We start from the raw sequence: 16,373 nt of genomic DNA on the forward strand, positions 1-16,373 counted from the left end.
AGGGAAAGAAGGTGCTTTTAGTATTGAGAAAAAAACATTACAAGGAATTTAGTGGTTTGAATACCTGTCTATTTACTACTGTCATGGATTAACCCCAGCCAACAACTAAGCACCACATGGCCACTCGCTCACACCCCACATGGCAGGAGTAGGGAGAGAATCAGAAGAGTAAAAGTGAGAAAACTTGTGGTTTGACAGTTTAATAGCTAAAAGCAAAACCAGGAATTCAGCACCACTTCCCATCGGCAGGCAGGTGTTCAGCCATCTCCAGGAAAGCAGGGCTCCATCACACGTTACTGTTACTTGGGAAGACAAACACAAGTAACAGTAACATGTGATGGAGTTACTCCCAAGGTCCCCCCTTCCTCCTTCTTCCCCCAGCTTTATACACTAAGCATGATGCCATATGGTATGGAATATCCCTTTGGTCAGTTGGGGTCAGCTGTCCCGGCTGTGTCCCCTCCAGCTTCCCATGCACCCCCAGCCTTCTCACTTCCCACTAGCAGGCCAGCATGAGAAGCTGGACTGTCCTTGACTACTTAGCAACAACTCAAAACATCAGCACCTTATCAACGTTTTCTCATCCCCAATCCAAAACATATCCTCACGCTAGCTTCTGTGGAGAAAACTAACTCTATCAAACTAAAAAAAAACCCCCTAACTCTAAAAAACTAGAAAACTAACTCTACCTAACCAAAACCAGCACAACTACACACAAGAAAGTTACAACTTCAGTCTCAAAAGTGGAAAACATGGCCACTTTTCTTTTTTGTATGTTAACGAATAACAGATGACAAAGGAACACAACCTGCCATTTTTTCCAGTTATTTTACTTACTTACATACACATTCACACTTAAACATTCCCTCCAAGAATTAAGTTAAATGTTTTAAAAAATTACTAGCCAGCAAAAATGTTATTAGAAAAATATCTCAACTTTTTCCATGAAAAAAATGCTTGTTTCAATTTTCTGGTAAAAGATTAACATGACTTTAGCTATTGCAGTTCTTAGCTGAAATGCTGGTTATGTTCAGAGGAAGAAAGGCATACTACCGGTATTCTCATTTGCCATAAACGTGTAGATGAACATGTTTTTTTGTTTTGGCAGAAAAATCTTACTCTGCACATGTATGAAAGCTTTCAGCTGCACAGTTATTTGCTGACATGAGATTTATCATGTATGTTCTATTACAAATCTTTCCAAAGAAAAAAATACATCAATGTGCTTTTCCACATCCTGTGTTTTACTGGGTTTAAAAATGAATAGGAGTATTTTCCTTTAGATATCATGCTGCTAGTTTTACAGTTCTTATAAAAAGGAGTTCTACACAGCCCTACTCCAGCTAATCATGGCTAAGCTCCACATTCACAGTGCTTAAGTAATAAAGAGTTACCCAGTGTACACCTGTCCATCATCATCCAGATGAATTAAAAAGAAGCGCTTCTAGAATACAGGTAGAGAGGAGCTTTTTTCGGTCCTATACGAAGTATATCTTAAGGCTTTATGCAGTACACTATAGCTAACAAATACTCATTTAGGAGCACTAAAAGCTCTAATAAAGCATCTGTCTATGCATCAGCAACTTTAATGCTAATACATGACAGTTCAAAGTTTTTTTATTATCTGCATATATATGTATGCTGACTGCTCAACAGTAATAACATCTTTTGCTGCAAACAATTAAATACTCAACTTAATCTTCAGATTTTTAAAGGTTTCAGCTCTGTGGCTGAAGACCACTCCCAGGTAAGCACATTTTCCCTGCAAGATTTCTCTTGATTACAGAGGTAACTGGTGTACCTCCTGCAAGCAAAGGGGCAGTACACCTAATGAGAGACAGTCATTCACTGTCCTTCCCAACAACTGTAAAGTTCCTCCACAGAAACAGGGTATTACTAATCAAGCAGTGCAAGCAGTGTATTTTACTCGTAAGTATGGTATTCTTAAATGACAGGGTGAGTTGCCTCCTCTTCTTCATGCCCCCTACCACCACTCGTCTCATTTGCAGGCACACTGAAAGTCATGAGAAGCTTGTGTTTGCACAGATCTAAAATACAGCATTTACTTGATAGAGTAAGTCAGTCAACTGTTGGGTAGCACAGCACCAAGCAACCCCGCTATGGTACTTGTTTTAAATGAGAAAATTAACAAGTGAAAGTAAGTCTCTGTTCCTTTTCAGCAAGCAAGTTTAATTTTGGAGGCTTTGTTGTTGAAGATTAAGTAGGGACAAAAAACAGCGCTGCTAAGAGTTTATGCAATGAACTCAGCACAAAGAGAGTCTCATTTGCAAACACTTGAACGTCTACTGTTACAGGAGACAGATCATTTAAAAAAGCAGGTTTCACCAAATTTTGAGTTAAAAGATAAACAGGCAGAAGGACACAGCCTCTGACCGACAAGCACATGTAAAGATCTATCCTGAAACAATTATAACTAAATACTGTTTAAGCTTGGCAGTCATAGCCAATCCTCATGTTACAACATCAGTGAATTCAGCTAATAAATTTATAAAAGTTTCTTGCAATGCAGGGAAACATGATACCTGCTAAAGAATAGGAGTCAGTGAAAGGATTTTAAGAATTCTAAGACATCCTTTGTCTTTTTACCTCTCATTTTCTGTTGCACAGAAAGGACAGAGAAGAAATGTTTCTGAACACTCACCTACCCAATTACAAAACTTCTAAAAATCACTTTTTCTCTCTTAAGCCAATACTAAAAAAATGTTTATACCAGCTAAACATAATAATGACAGGTTTTGCTGCTATAGCATTTTTGCCAACACCTGGTCAGTATATACTATGAGATACTCTGGATAAATCTGCTGTTTCTCAAAGACGACAAAGATAGAAGGGTTTGAACAGCTATTCACACAACTGTCGTAGAAGTTTCCGTTGTCCTTCAAGGGAGGCCGAACATAAGAAGAATTACCAAGAGTGAACTCCCCCACCAGCACCCGTGCCAGAAACATGGTCTTGGTGTACGAGTCTTCCCTGCAGTAGTTGTCAGAGTAAGACGCATCCCTTGCAAAATAGCTTCCTGCAGAAGAAACACCAAGACAGAGTTGGTAAGACACCAAAATTGCAGGGAAGGAAGTGATACAGTGTGAAAGCAAGTTCATAAGCAAATCCATTAAGTAGTTCATGAATGGCCCTTCCAAAGCCTTCACTTATCCTGCATGTCCTTCTTAGTGAAAATGACCACTGTGTATTACCTATACTTTCATTTTTCACAGCGCACATATTAAAAAGCCACATCAAGTAATGTTTTAAATGTTATGATGTTCCTTAAAAAGGAATTCCTCCTGACCCTTGAAGTCTACCTTCCCCAATTTCACCCAACTTCCTCTCCTGACAGAGGCTAGTACTATTGATTAGAAGGTTTCCGAGAGTTACAAAGTGTTCAATCGGACGGGTGGGTAGTCAGTCAGTCTGTCTCAGCTATTCCACTTGGTGTGTGTTGATCCTTTCCTGTACACAGAACACCTTAAAGGAATATAATTTGCTTACAAGGCAAAAAGCCTGTAACCAGGATGGCATTTATGTTCCTGGAAAAAAACAAATAATACCACATTGCCTTCCTGTAGGAGCTTGGAGAAACTGGAACAGGAGTAAGCCTGGACTCTAGGAGAAACCATCCGTAGAACTGGCCTCTCCTAAGCTTGTCTTTTCTTGCAAGGACAAGGTGGAGCATAGAGGCCAAGGCCTTTCAGTATGCCTTAGCTCCAAATGATCATTGCCAAAGTCAGCTATGTTGTCCACATCATCACAGAGATTGTCTGCGTGCCCTCTTTCTAACTTTACACTACTGCAGTAACTACTGAGAATTGTTTAGCAAGTCTGGGGTTAATGAAAGAGCCGAAAACCTACCTTTGCCGTAGACTGTCCCATGAAGGCCACAGATCCTCCAGTCAAAGTTTTGCTGACAGATGGCATCAATGTATTTTTTACTGGTCCCATGAAATAAAAATCGCTCATCCACAGTCTTTCTACCATTGCTCTTCTGCATTTGTTCCTTCTGCCTGCAATAAGAAGCAGTATCTTTGCAGTTCCACAGTGGCTGTACCCAGACAGGTTCCAGCATACAAGCACTCAGAGACAATTTTACATAGAGTTAATTCTGCAAATTCTTATGTTAAGGCCTGAACTTTGGGCACACAGGGTATCTTGCTGCTTAGCTGGGTACAAACATGCTTTCATTATACACAAATGCCTCCAGATATTTAATAATAAAAACATTTTGTTTCATTCACTGCCTATTAAGAGGGGAGGGAGGAATCTTAAACCATTTTTTTGTTTCTAAACACAGGAGTTCATGGTAAGGCTTTCCCTCAGTGAATTTTGTATTTAGTTTTGAAGGCCATTTCAGTTTTGACCAGCTACAAACCAGTGTTTCTGCCAGATGTGACCGATTACCAGCTTCAAGGCTTCCGCAGAAGGCAGCTGTCCTGGACACAAGCCTGGCAGAAGTCAGAACCACTTACTCAGGAGCAAGGATTCCTCCCACAGAGCTCATCCGACTATTCTAAGCTCTATGTCTTAACTGAGTTTTGGTTTTGTCGGTACCTCTTTATCTACACGTTGATCCTGGCTAGGTATTTCAGTGGGGGAGTGGAAGATTCATAAATGCAGCTGCATTTCAGGAATGCATGTGTCTATCTTTAGCATACAGCTAACTGCAGAAACAACAAACTTCATGCACACATACCAGAGCAGTATTTTACACATACCATTGATACAGTTCCCAGAGGGATGGGTTCTGAACTCTATGAATCCTTTTAATAATTGTTTTGGGCATTGTGCGTTGAAAGTCCACCTTGACTTTCTTGTATTCTTCAGCAGAACTGTCAAGCTCAATCAGCTGTAAGGAAAAAGATGAAAAAGCCCCTCTCATCTTTTGCTAAATCATAACACAGCCACTCTACCTAGTGCACTAGTCAGACCTTTAAAGTCTTTTCTGTGAAGCAGAGGTAAGAGCAGCAAAAATATTCTTGGAAAAAAGGCAGACTAGAGATCCTTGCTCTGTAAAAGTGAGCTCTTACCTAGGGAACATTAAATCCTGGTGTTTAAGACACCCAAGGTTGCTCTCTCACAGGACATTAAAGGATCTGCATGCTTTTGTGCAGCCACCCAGCCCTTTTTAATACTTGGGCCAAGATACATTTGCATGCATATATCAAACAATATCTAAATACATAGAAGAAATGAGGACATAAATAAAAAAAGAATGAAGAATTTATGTTGCAGCAAATCAAAGAGTACCTCTACACCTACGCTTTTTAAATCTTTATAGTTTATACTCCCTACAGCCAGTGAACACAAACTGCACTGCCTGTTATGTTTTTAAATGAATTGAAAAGGCTTTATTTGATAAAACATTTTAGGGAAGAGTAGGGACACACTGCCAAAAATCAGTTTTCCTTACATGACAGTCCTAAAAGCAAGCAAGTTTTCTACTTCCATGTTTTCCGTAGGAACATCAAGAACGTCCATATTAGCCTTCCCTATTTTTTATTGACGATTTCTTGAGGATCTGCATTTTGCAAGTTAGTAGTTTTCAAGCTTCATATAGGAAGATCTTTTCTGTAGGTATTGTACTAGAGTTGACAGAGGTCACGGTGGAGGCAGGCAGGAAGTCAGCAAAGGTAAACTGTGCAGATATTAACTGGGTGTATTACAAAGGTAAACAGGTTCACCCCACTGGTGTTATGGCACATTTTTAATAAACGACCCCAGCCTGAACTCTGCTGATTCCAGCAATGCTCCACACACATACAACAGTCTGCTTACACACAGCTCAGGGAATGGCTACTGAAGTTTAACCACATGGTTTCTCTCTCATGCTTCAAAGCCATGTATCTTAGGCACCCATAACAATCTTGCTATTATAGCATAAGCTTCAGGCAAATTTGCCAAGGAAAGGGATAAATAGTAGCAGTGAAAGCCAATGTTACCATGGTTATACTGCCACCATTTGTTAGTTTAAATTTGGGGCTAGTTTCACCTCTAGGTCTGATAACAGGCTCAAATTTTCCAGTTTGGGTCTAGTTTCACCTCTAGGTCTGCCCAGTGTGATAACAGGCTCAAATTTTCCAACAGCTCTGCATTACACTACATAAGAAATAGTTATCTACAAAGGCACAAGAAACACTGAACTTGTGATGTAACAAATCTGTATGCAACAAAACTGATGGAGAGGAAAAAAAAAAAAGCTCCAAACCTTGAATCCCACTTCAGGCATGGCAGATTTGTCCCAGTGAGCTGGAATGCCCTTAAATGCTTCTATATGTTTAAAGCTCCTGTACATTACAAGACATTACAAATAGGTATTTAAAACAAAAAACACACCCCTACATTTTATGTACGTATGATCCTTAACATTTTTGCCAAGTTTAGGGAAAATATACGCAACTGAACATATTCAGAAACATGTCATAAATGTACTGTCTTTTCAGTTCAGTGCATGAAAATATTTGTTCTAAATCATCATGTCAAGATTTATAGCAGGAAGCAAGATGTCAATGGAGAAAAAAATTAGATATACACCGAACTAAACATGAAAGTAGTTCCCTTAGTTGCAAAGAGTTGAATGTATACATAAAAGCTCTCCTACACTGGGTAGATAAATAAAAATGCATCCAGTATCATATCAGTATGACAGAAACAGGATAGATACAGCCCTCCCCTCTACTTCCACCTCAATTTTAATTAGTGTGTTTAGCTGCTCTTTTCTGTGTTGTTTAAGCGAGTACTGTGTGCTGCAAGGGAACGCATAAGAAAAGTTGGCTGTTACATGTAATTATATAAAACTTCTCCCCTTGCAGACTCCCACCTTTTGCTCCACCTGTAACAACTACTACTTTCCTCTCAGATTGTCTGGTTGTTCTCAAAAGAATTGTTTCTAAACTTGTACTTAGCTTTGAAAAGTACTGATCTCGGATGTCAGAAAGGGCTAGTATGCATAAATGTTGTTGCTTCCATGTGTGTCAACTGCTCTAATAAGATAGCATCTTCTAATCAGCAGCTCCCCACAACATTCCTACATGTTGCATTATTTTCACTGCTTCCACACTTTCTGTGGCCAAGCCCAAACTTCCTTCACCCTCAAGGCTCTTGAGTTGCTTGAAAACTGGTGGCCAGGCTGCAATACTAACCCGGCTAGACGTTGTTGTAGGAAAGGGATGTCCCTTCCCCTTCCATTTCTTTTGCAATTGCCTTAACAGCTACTCCTTTACCTTATTTACACCCTTGGAAGACACTGCATTCACAATGCATTAAATCCATCACCTGAGAATGAGCAGTTGCAGTTTACCTTGCTCTTGCCTTTTCTACCTCTGTCTGAGAGACAAATTTAGGTCTTCTGCAAATCTCTCTCTCTGTTTTGTAGCGAAGGTTTTTCTGAATCATGGCTGGGAAAAAGAAAAAAAAAGTCTCAGAAAGATGTTTTAGAAAGTCTTCACACTGCAGCAAAACCTGCCACTAAGTTGTTTGGTCAAAAGTATCGACAAAAAGGCACGAAGCTTTTTTTCTTGCTTCACAAAGGGAAGTCAGAGCAGGATGTGGAACCCACAGTCTATCTGTATAAATCACTGAGAAGGATTTCAGTTTCAGTTTTGCTCTTAACTTCAGAAGCAATGATAGACACTGGTAGCTATTTCCCCTTCATTGTTCCATCAGTCACACTTAACCAAAAAGGATCATTGTAAAGTAAGTATCTACCTTTGCTCCATGGATTGCATCCTCTCTTCTCAATTTGCAATCATACTGTTTTCCTACATGTAGTTGTAGATTTCAAACCCTATAAACACAACCTAACAGCTATCACAGGCCATTCATTTTTATTGACCTGTCACAGCAACCTGAATTTTAGAGGCATTCTTTCTGGATTGTGGAACCTCTGTAGTTTCTGCCACATCATACTAGCAATGAAGAGTCAGTAGTAGCCAGGAAAATGAGGCCTTATCTTCAGATAGGATACAGGAAGAAAAACAAAGAAAAAACTTCCTGGCACCACCAAGTCTAGAAACTATGTTTTGGAAGATGTCTACATTGTATATGTTTGTCTAAGATACTAAAAATGCCCAAACCTTAGAAAAGGTATTTACTATGATTGATTTCTTATGCAATTTTCCCTTTTAAGCCAGACAAGTTTACTCAGCCTATAGAGAAGATTACAGCATTGCTTTCAATTGAATCACAAAAAACGTATCACATGCCCTTTCTGCTTGTTTGTTGCTTTTTTTTTTTTCCATGCAGAATGAGATAGTAATGGAGAGTTGGACCAAAGGCAACTACACCAAAATGACAGTCTAGGCAGGCTGATTCCCACCACCACTATTCCCCATTATTTTTGAAAAGGATACCTGGAAAGGCAACAGCTCAACAACAGAGGACAAGTGCCATCACAAGTGGCTTAAATTTCCTGAACTTTTGGGAAGCACATTTTCGTACTTTGACATAGTCAAGGTATTTCGTCAGCCTTTCCAGACTGGCAGAGCTATGAAAAGAAAATAGCTACATATATCTTGCAATGCTAAGGATTGTCTGGACTCTACACCTTGCCCAAGTATTCATTTTTCTGCAAGCCAGTTATTAAAGCAGACCAGAAGCTGGCTTGTCAAGTCTTCCAGAAGTTTCTCACCACTTGTGTTGGTGCTAGCATCAACGGCAATGTCACACTTGGATTTGCTGGCAGACATTTTGAAATCTAGCACAAGAACTTCTCAAAAATAAAAGGCCTGGAAGAATAGGAATGCCACTTTGCTTACATGAACAGCTCTTATCCTGATAACTTTGATAGAAGCTCTGTCTCTGTAAGCACTGCAGCTCGAAGTTCAAATTTCTCTCTCCTAACTTCTGTAGTAATGTAGTTTAAAACCACAAAAGACCTGGGAGGGAAGGAAGGAGGAAGGGAGAGAGAAAACAAAAAAAACAAAGCAAATGGAACCTACCTCCAAAATTGAGTTCATATTCATGTCTTCCAGCTTTGAAGTTCAGCTTTGGAGAACCCTTGGCTACATAAGCTTTCTCCAGGTCCTCACTGGAGACAGTGGCAGCTACATGATCAACATCCTGTCAGGACAAAACCAGAGAAAAAATGATTCTCCTTGTCTGTTAGGTACAGGCATGTTTAAAACCCACCAACTGTCATATGGTATGGTGGCTGCAGTATGTATCAACCTTTGCGCATGATAGTGGCTTTCAGGCAAAAGCCATGTATTGAGCAGTTGAAACTGCCCCTAAAACAAACCAAGCACTGTTATGAAGCCTACACTTACATGGCAAAGCGCATGCGGTGAACACTACTACTGAGACCGCACATTCACCAACTAGACCTTAGCAAAGATGTAGAGAGTACTACTGGAACCTCAGAAAAGGAAGTTTTAGTCAGGAGCAATGAAAAGAATGTATTGATGTGATCCTATCTGACATGACTCACTGAAGAATTCTCTGTCAATACTATTTGTGACTCACCAGTGAGCACTCCCCTACCTGAACCAATCGCATTCATAGGGAGAAGATCCCATTAGGCCTCTAAAGTCCATTCATCCAGTATCAGTGGGAGGGAGAGGGTGACAAAAGAAGGGGAGGATATAAACACTGTGTACTTTTCAGTAGTTCTGCACTTCTAACACAGAGTTGAGAGTCTTCCCATTTCTCCACACTTACTTCTTTGCCATACTCCTGCCACAGGCCATATTCATCTTTCCAGTACCAGATCCATTCTGTTGTAAGAATGAAGTGAGGGGGTTTGGTCACAGAAGAGGCTGTAGAAAGACGTCTAACGTTTGCAAACCCACAGCACATATTCAAAAAACCGATACATGACAAGACAGAGCCACTTTCAGCAATGCCATTACTAAATCTATAAAAAAAAGGAGAAAAAAAAAATCTGAGGTGAAGCTTTACACATAGGTTCAGAAGCACATCACAAATTTGGAAATTAAGTCAACATTACTCAAAAGCAGAACACAAACCTGCAGTTTCTACAACAATCCTAGCTCCGTCTTATGTTTGTACATATTTTGCATTATAGTATTACGTCTCACATTGGTTCCACATGCAGTAACCATTACCAACTCGTAAATTAGTGAGTTACAGCAACAGTGGAAAATGTACACTATCTTATTCTTGCTAACCAACTATATTCTAAACAGAACACTATCATAACTTAAGCACGGCTTCAAAGAGCCTCTAATGTAACAGAATCACAGAATCATTAAGGTTGGAAAAGACCTTCAAGATCATCAAGTCCAACCATCAACCCAACTACCACCATGCCCACTAAACCATGTCCTGAAGTGCCGCGTCTACATGTTTTTTGAACACTTCCAGTGATGGTGACTCCACCACCTCCCTGTTTGCAGTCCGTTATCCTTCTGAATAAAGGAACAACTGTCCAAAGACACTGTATTTCTCAAATTCCTTTACAGTATTTATAGGGAAAGGCCATAAAAATCCTAGAATAAAACAACTGACCATGTATTTTATTGGAATGCTGGTATTTTTTTACTACTAGTTAGTTTTTTTTAAAACTATGATGTTTCTTCTCCAGACTAAACAACAGAAGAGGGCTAAGCAAATTCTCCAGCATGGGACACAGAATACTGGTATGAGCCCCTTCCAATACACGCTTTGTGCTATATAACCAGTTCCAAACTCTTAAATGAGCCCCTTCCAATACACGCTTCGTGCTATATAACCAGTTCCAAACTCTTAAATGTATTTCTGTATTCTTAATGGTTCTCTGCAGCCAAGAGTATCTCTCTCTTCAGGTACACAAGGTATTCTACCAGTTCCACAATATGGACCAGGGGAAAAGGGGGTGGGAGGAGCATATCCCATGCAACCTTTTCACCTTTTGAGATGGAAGATGGAAGATGGAAGAGAAGGTTATTTGTAACTATGGGGTCAAGCTGTGTCTTGGCAAGCTTTAACCAAAGACAGATTCCCACAAGTACTTGTGACAAAATCAGTCTTCTCTGAAGTTTTCCAGAATTCTCAGTGAGGATTAAGACTTCCTATGGTAGCAGCAGTAGGAAGTATTTATACCTTTTTTTTTCCCCCACAGCAAAGAATACTAGAGTCTACAGGTCAGACGCATAAAATAACTCTCGTGGATTGACCCTGGCCAACAACGAAGTACCCACACAGATGCTCACTCACTCTCCCTCCCCTCCTCTGCATGACAGAGGGTAGAAAATAGGAAGCACAAAAGCGAGAAAATTTGTGGGTCAATATAAAGGCAATTCAATAGGTGAAGAAGGGTGTGTGTGTAAATAAACAAATAAATAAAGCAAAGCAAATCGCTCATCACCTCCCACAGGCAGTTGAATGCCTAGCCAGCCTCCAAACAGCAGCCACCTTGGAAACAAAAAACCCAACCCTCTTCTTCCTCTGCCTCAGGTTTTACTGTTCAGCATGACATTATATGGTATGGAAGATCCCTTTGGTCAGCTGTCCCAGCTGATCCTCTCCCAACCCCTTGCCCATCCCCAGGCAGAGTGGGAAAAAGAGAAAGCCTTGACTCTGGGCAAGCATAGCTCAGCAACACCTAAAACACTGGCGCATTATCAGCACTGTTTTAGTCACAAATGCAGAACACAGCACTATATGGGCTGCTATGAAGAAAGTTAACTGCATCTCAGCCAGAGCCAGTATGGTAACACAGAGGGTCCTATATGGACTCCAGGCATAAGTATGTCACAATGGATCATATCTCCACCAACAGTAGATCAGCAAAGCAAGGTCAGTAGAAGAACACAGAATGAGGCTACTTATATAATGACTGCAGGAGAACTGTGGCAATTTATAGCCACTAAGGGCCTGGTCCAATGGAGCAAACTCCAAACGTTATTAAATAAGAGTTTATACCTGGTATTACTGGGGTCACAATATGCTTTTTCTATTTCTTCCATATTCTTGAAGTCCTTCCAGGTATTACCATCAGCGATCTGCCATCTATATGGCAAGTGAAAATGAGTTCTGATACACTTGTCTATAACAGTTAAAAAAAAAAGAAAAAGTAAGAGATGTTATTATTTTTACAGGATATGAGAAAATCTCCAACATTTCAGGGCTGTACACCTGGCTGGTTAAAGTATCAAATGCACAGCTATGGGAAGTTCACCTATGGAATCATTACAAGCAGTAGTTCAGAACTTTTCAGCGTGAATAAGCAAAATTTAATTTTCAAGCTCAGGCAGAAGTTCAGTTTCTGTACCTACTAGGTTCTCTTTGTGCACCAAAATTGTTAGCAGGAGTCTAAGAAGGAGCCCTTCAGTGTGAAAGACCATTCTGTTTTCTCAGTTTCAGAGACAAAAATTTACAATGAATCGAGATCACAAGCCCATATGAGGCTATTATTTCATAAATAGAATAACAGTGTAGACTCAAATATCCATGCTTAACCACTTAGTCCCAAAGTGGTATTACTGAGGGGGGGGAAAAAAAAAACAAACCCACAACAACTAGTGCTTAGTTTTAGGATAGGAGGTAGCTTATTTAGAGACTTCAAGAAGTCTCTATGGATCCAGGTCTCACCGGGAACAAGAGTAGTGGTGGCAGTGGCCCAGGTATCACAAGTGTTACTCAGAAATCATGAGAAGAGTCAGTATCCAGTCACTCCTCAACAGAAGCAAAGATCACATCACCAGTACACATATGTATAAACTAGAGGCTAGCTTTCATAGCAGAACAACAGGCAACTTAACTACAGGGAAAGTCAACGAGACTGCAATACACAGTTCTTATGAGAAGCTGTGCAGTACATCAGGGAGCTACTACAGGTCAAGAACATCAAAAAGGAAAAGGATGAAAAAAGGACACCCCCAACAAGACCGCTGGCACAGCAGTCTTTTTTCCTGGACAAGTTGGAATGTTTTGAAAGGGAGACAGCTCAGAGAGAAGGAACATAAAAGCACTAGAAGAAACAAGCAAGAATGTAGAATTCAGAGTATCTTTTGTAGCTATTTGGAAATGGGACTCCTATCATTCAGCAGTCCCTTAGGTGAACACAGGTGGAGTAGCCAATCTCCAACACAGGCTGATACTATACATTTCAGAGTCATGCCAAACAAAGGAGCTGTTTTGTTTATCAGGCAGGTCAAACACTTTCCTACCAGCACTCAAGATTACAATGAGATTTAACTAAAGATGGGCATAAAATCTGAAGCTTCCCCTTTCTGTGAAAGATGTCTATCACTTTCTCTTTATAAAAAAAGGAAAATAGACTGGACTTGCCACAGTCTCAACCTACCTTTAAAGCCACAACTTCTGTACAGATTATATAAACAGATCTCTTCCAATTCATCATCATTTGTAGTTGAGGACACTTGGCTAGAGCTGTGTTTTCTCTCTAGAGTGAGGAATTATAAGTCTTTTTAACACACTTTGTTTCAACAAGCCCTCTAAAAAGTGCACCTATGGGTAGGAAAGATGCCTAAAAACACCATTTATAACTACATAACTGCATCCAGCGCCAGAAAGACACTGAAGTCTTTGATAACTTTGTATACTCAAAAGTCCTATCCCTTTATCCATCCTTTCCGAACTTGACTTTCCTGTAACTGCTAAATTAATCAGATGTTATTTTACCTATCACCACAAAATAAGAATAGAATCCAATGCCTTTGCATTCTAGATGGACTTGAGTTAGCCGTACATTCCACGCAACTATTCACATTGGCAGCTATAAAATCTGAAGTCTCAAAATTTGATACTTCGGTAAATTAAAGCACACCTAAGGAAACAAAGAATGGAAAAAGGAACTGCAGGGAGAATAGCAGAGATGAACACACACACTTGGATTTTCTATTCTGTTATCCTTTTCTTCCCTGCTAAATTATACTTTACTTACAATTCTAAGGAGTTTCAGAAGAAGAGAACACATAAAATACTACATGTCTGAGAAGTAACTAGGATACTGCTGTCTGAACTCCTGTGCTAGACAATCACCACGTTTTAAAGAAAAAAATTGATAAAGTAGTTTATCATCACACAAGTAAACACCACACCTGTTCTTAAAGTTATCTACCCTTGCTTATGTTTTTTACCACGAAAAAATTACAGATGTCCCTATTTCCAGTTCCTGTTATGCTTTTCTAACCCCAAATTTAAGATTTTTATAAACACCAAGCACTTTATTTCTTAGGAATCCATAATGCCTTGAAATCCACTTCACTTGTCAAGACACAAATGAGATAGGTACAAGGTCCCTCCTAAAAGACAGACAAGATGTGAATTCAGTTTTCTTTTTCTTAATGACATCTGTGAGAATGCTACATTAGCTCTAACAACTCTTCTGATGTTTTCAAAAGACTTCATTTACCTTTGCATGGTGAAGACTTGGCATCTTCTATGTCATACATGTTCCCGTCACCATTTTTTATGTCATACATATTCCTATAAATGGAGGGTAGTTTCTCAATAATGTTTGAGCTCATTCCCTGTCTCTCCAGTTTCTCATAACATTCTGACTTTAGTAAGTCATGGGATCGCTTGCAGCTGCTGCCAAATCTGCACTGTCCTCGCAAAAAGTACTGGCAAACATGCAGTTTGGTGCAGATCTTTTTATAGGTACAAGATCCATAAGGTCCATCACCTTTGTTATAATGCAAGCAGACCTTGGGTAGAGAAAAAAAAAAGAATTTAAAGTACAACATGCTCATCTAGACTGTTTGAACTCACAATTTTTAGATTTTTACAGCTATGTGTTTATGTTTGCATTTAAAAGACTTATACAAGTTTCTTCTTTCTTCATGTTTTCCAAGTGATTACTTGATAGTTTTTCCTTTTCCCTGCTAATGTCTAGAAAGATCTTTCAACAGCCAACAACCATCTTACAAGCATCCTTATGCAGATGGGATTTTGTTCTAAGTCACATAAATGTATGTATTTTATTTGTGTCACTAACAGAACTCTCTGGTTTTCTAGTTTTGGAACAATGAACTTTTTAGAACTGAATCTGATGGTAAGAAGTACTGGATCTGGCTGGGATGGAATTAACTTTCTTCATAACAGACTCTATGGTGCTATGTTTTGGATTTGTGACCAAAAGTGTTGATACACCAATGTTTCAGCTTCTGCTGAGCAGTGCTTGCATAGTGTTAAGGCTTTCTCTTCTTTTCTCCACTCTGGCCACCCCACCTCGGGTAGGCTGGGAGCAAGGGCAAGAAGCTGAGAGAGGACACAGCTGGGACAGCTAGCCCAAACTGGCCAAAGGGATATTCCATGCCATATAATGTCATGCTCTAAAATGAAAATTAAAAAGGGGCAGGGCAGAGGTGGGTACTTCTTACAAGGTAGTCCTCACTCAGAGACTTGCTGGACATGGGTCTGCTTGTGGCAGGTGGTGACTAAGTTCCTTTGCAAGACTTGCTTCCTCCCCTCATTCCTCCACTTGCTAAACTTGTCTTTAACTCCATCCACAACTTTTGTCACTTCTGTTCTTGTTTTCTCTCACCTGTCCTGCTGGAGTTGGGGGAGGGGAGCGAGTGAGGGGCTGTGCGAGTGCTTAGCTGCCAGATAGGGTTAATGCACCACAGACGAGAACCGAGGACGCAGATTTAAAGTTTTAGATTTCCATTATGCTAACTAAACTGACACCTAACATCTCCAGCCAGTATCAAGGCTCTTCCGGTTCATGATGCTCACTGAAACACAAGGCTAAGAAACTGTCACAGACTCACCTCTGGTAAGAGGAAAGGGTCATTTTGAAGCAGAAGCTGGCGAAGTTCATCACTGTTTAAATTCTCAAGTCCATATTGTTTTAGAACACCAAGATTGTGGTCTGAGTGGAAGTTGTGAACAAACTTGCATTCCTTCCTACAAGTTAAGAAACCCAAGTGCAAAATGAATGTAAGAGACTAGCACTGTTTTGCTACTCCAACTATATTACACTGAATAGTTTAAAAAGCACACCAAACTAACTAGTTTCAGAAAAATCTGTAGTGCTCCTTTATAGAATAATTATGTAATTTGCTAAGCAGATTATGTAATTACTGTGAGGATAATTGCCACGCTATTTCTGATTTACAGTCATTACAGCATTAGTGTTGCCTGACAATATTGGCATTTTTGTCCTACAGCTCACAACCATGCATGAGGAAACACCAAAAAGCCAGAGTAGTGCTCCCTCCCATTCAAATCGATGAGCACATTCCCGAACTTCATGCGTGTGTGCGGTGGCCTGGGGGGGGGAAGGGCCCGTGCGGGGGTGAAAGCTTTGCCCCCAAGGCGGGGGGAAGCGCCAGAAGCGGGGTGCTGAGCAGGGGAGGAAATGTTGCAACCCAAAGGTTGTGAAACAACAGCTTGTGTATCTCTCCTTTGGGTTAAAAAAAAAAAAGTAGTATTATCCGAGGGCAGCGAGGCCTTTA

The 16,373-nt window shown here is 40.1% G+C and overlaps 1 protein-coding gene across 1 annotated transcript; it reads right to left on the reverse strand.

The window, feature by feature from the left end:
- Nucleotides 1-2,762: 2,762 nt before the first annotated feature.
- PARP12 (poly (ADP-ribose) polymerase family, member 12) lies at nt 2,763-15,822 on the reverse strand (the record flags this gene model as incomplete). Its single annotated transcript, XM_010288552.1, has 11 exons — nt 2,763-3,037; nt 3,868-4,019; nt 4,728-4,858; nt 6,218-6,296; nt 7,310-7,406; nt 8,949-9,069; nt 9,667-9,862; nt 11,872-11,995; nt 13,256-13,354; nt 14,327-14,621; nt 15,687-15,822. Coding segments are annotated over 11 exons (1,705 nt in total), but the record flags the coding sequence as incomplete, so codon positions are not given.
- Nucleotides 15,823-16,373: the final 551 nt, after the last annotated feature.

This window comes from Phaethon lepturus, unplaced genomic scaffold (genome assembly GCF_000687285.1).
Source record: "Phaethon lepturus isolate BGI_N335 unplaced genomic scaffold, ASM68728v1 scaffold9576, whole genome shotgun sequence".
NCBI lineage: Eukaryota > Metazoa > Chordata > Aves > Phaethontiformes > Phaethontidae > Phaethon > Phaethon lepturus.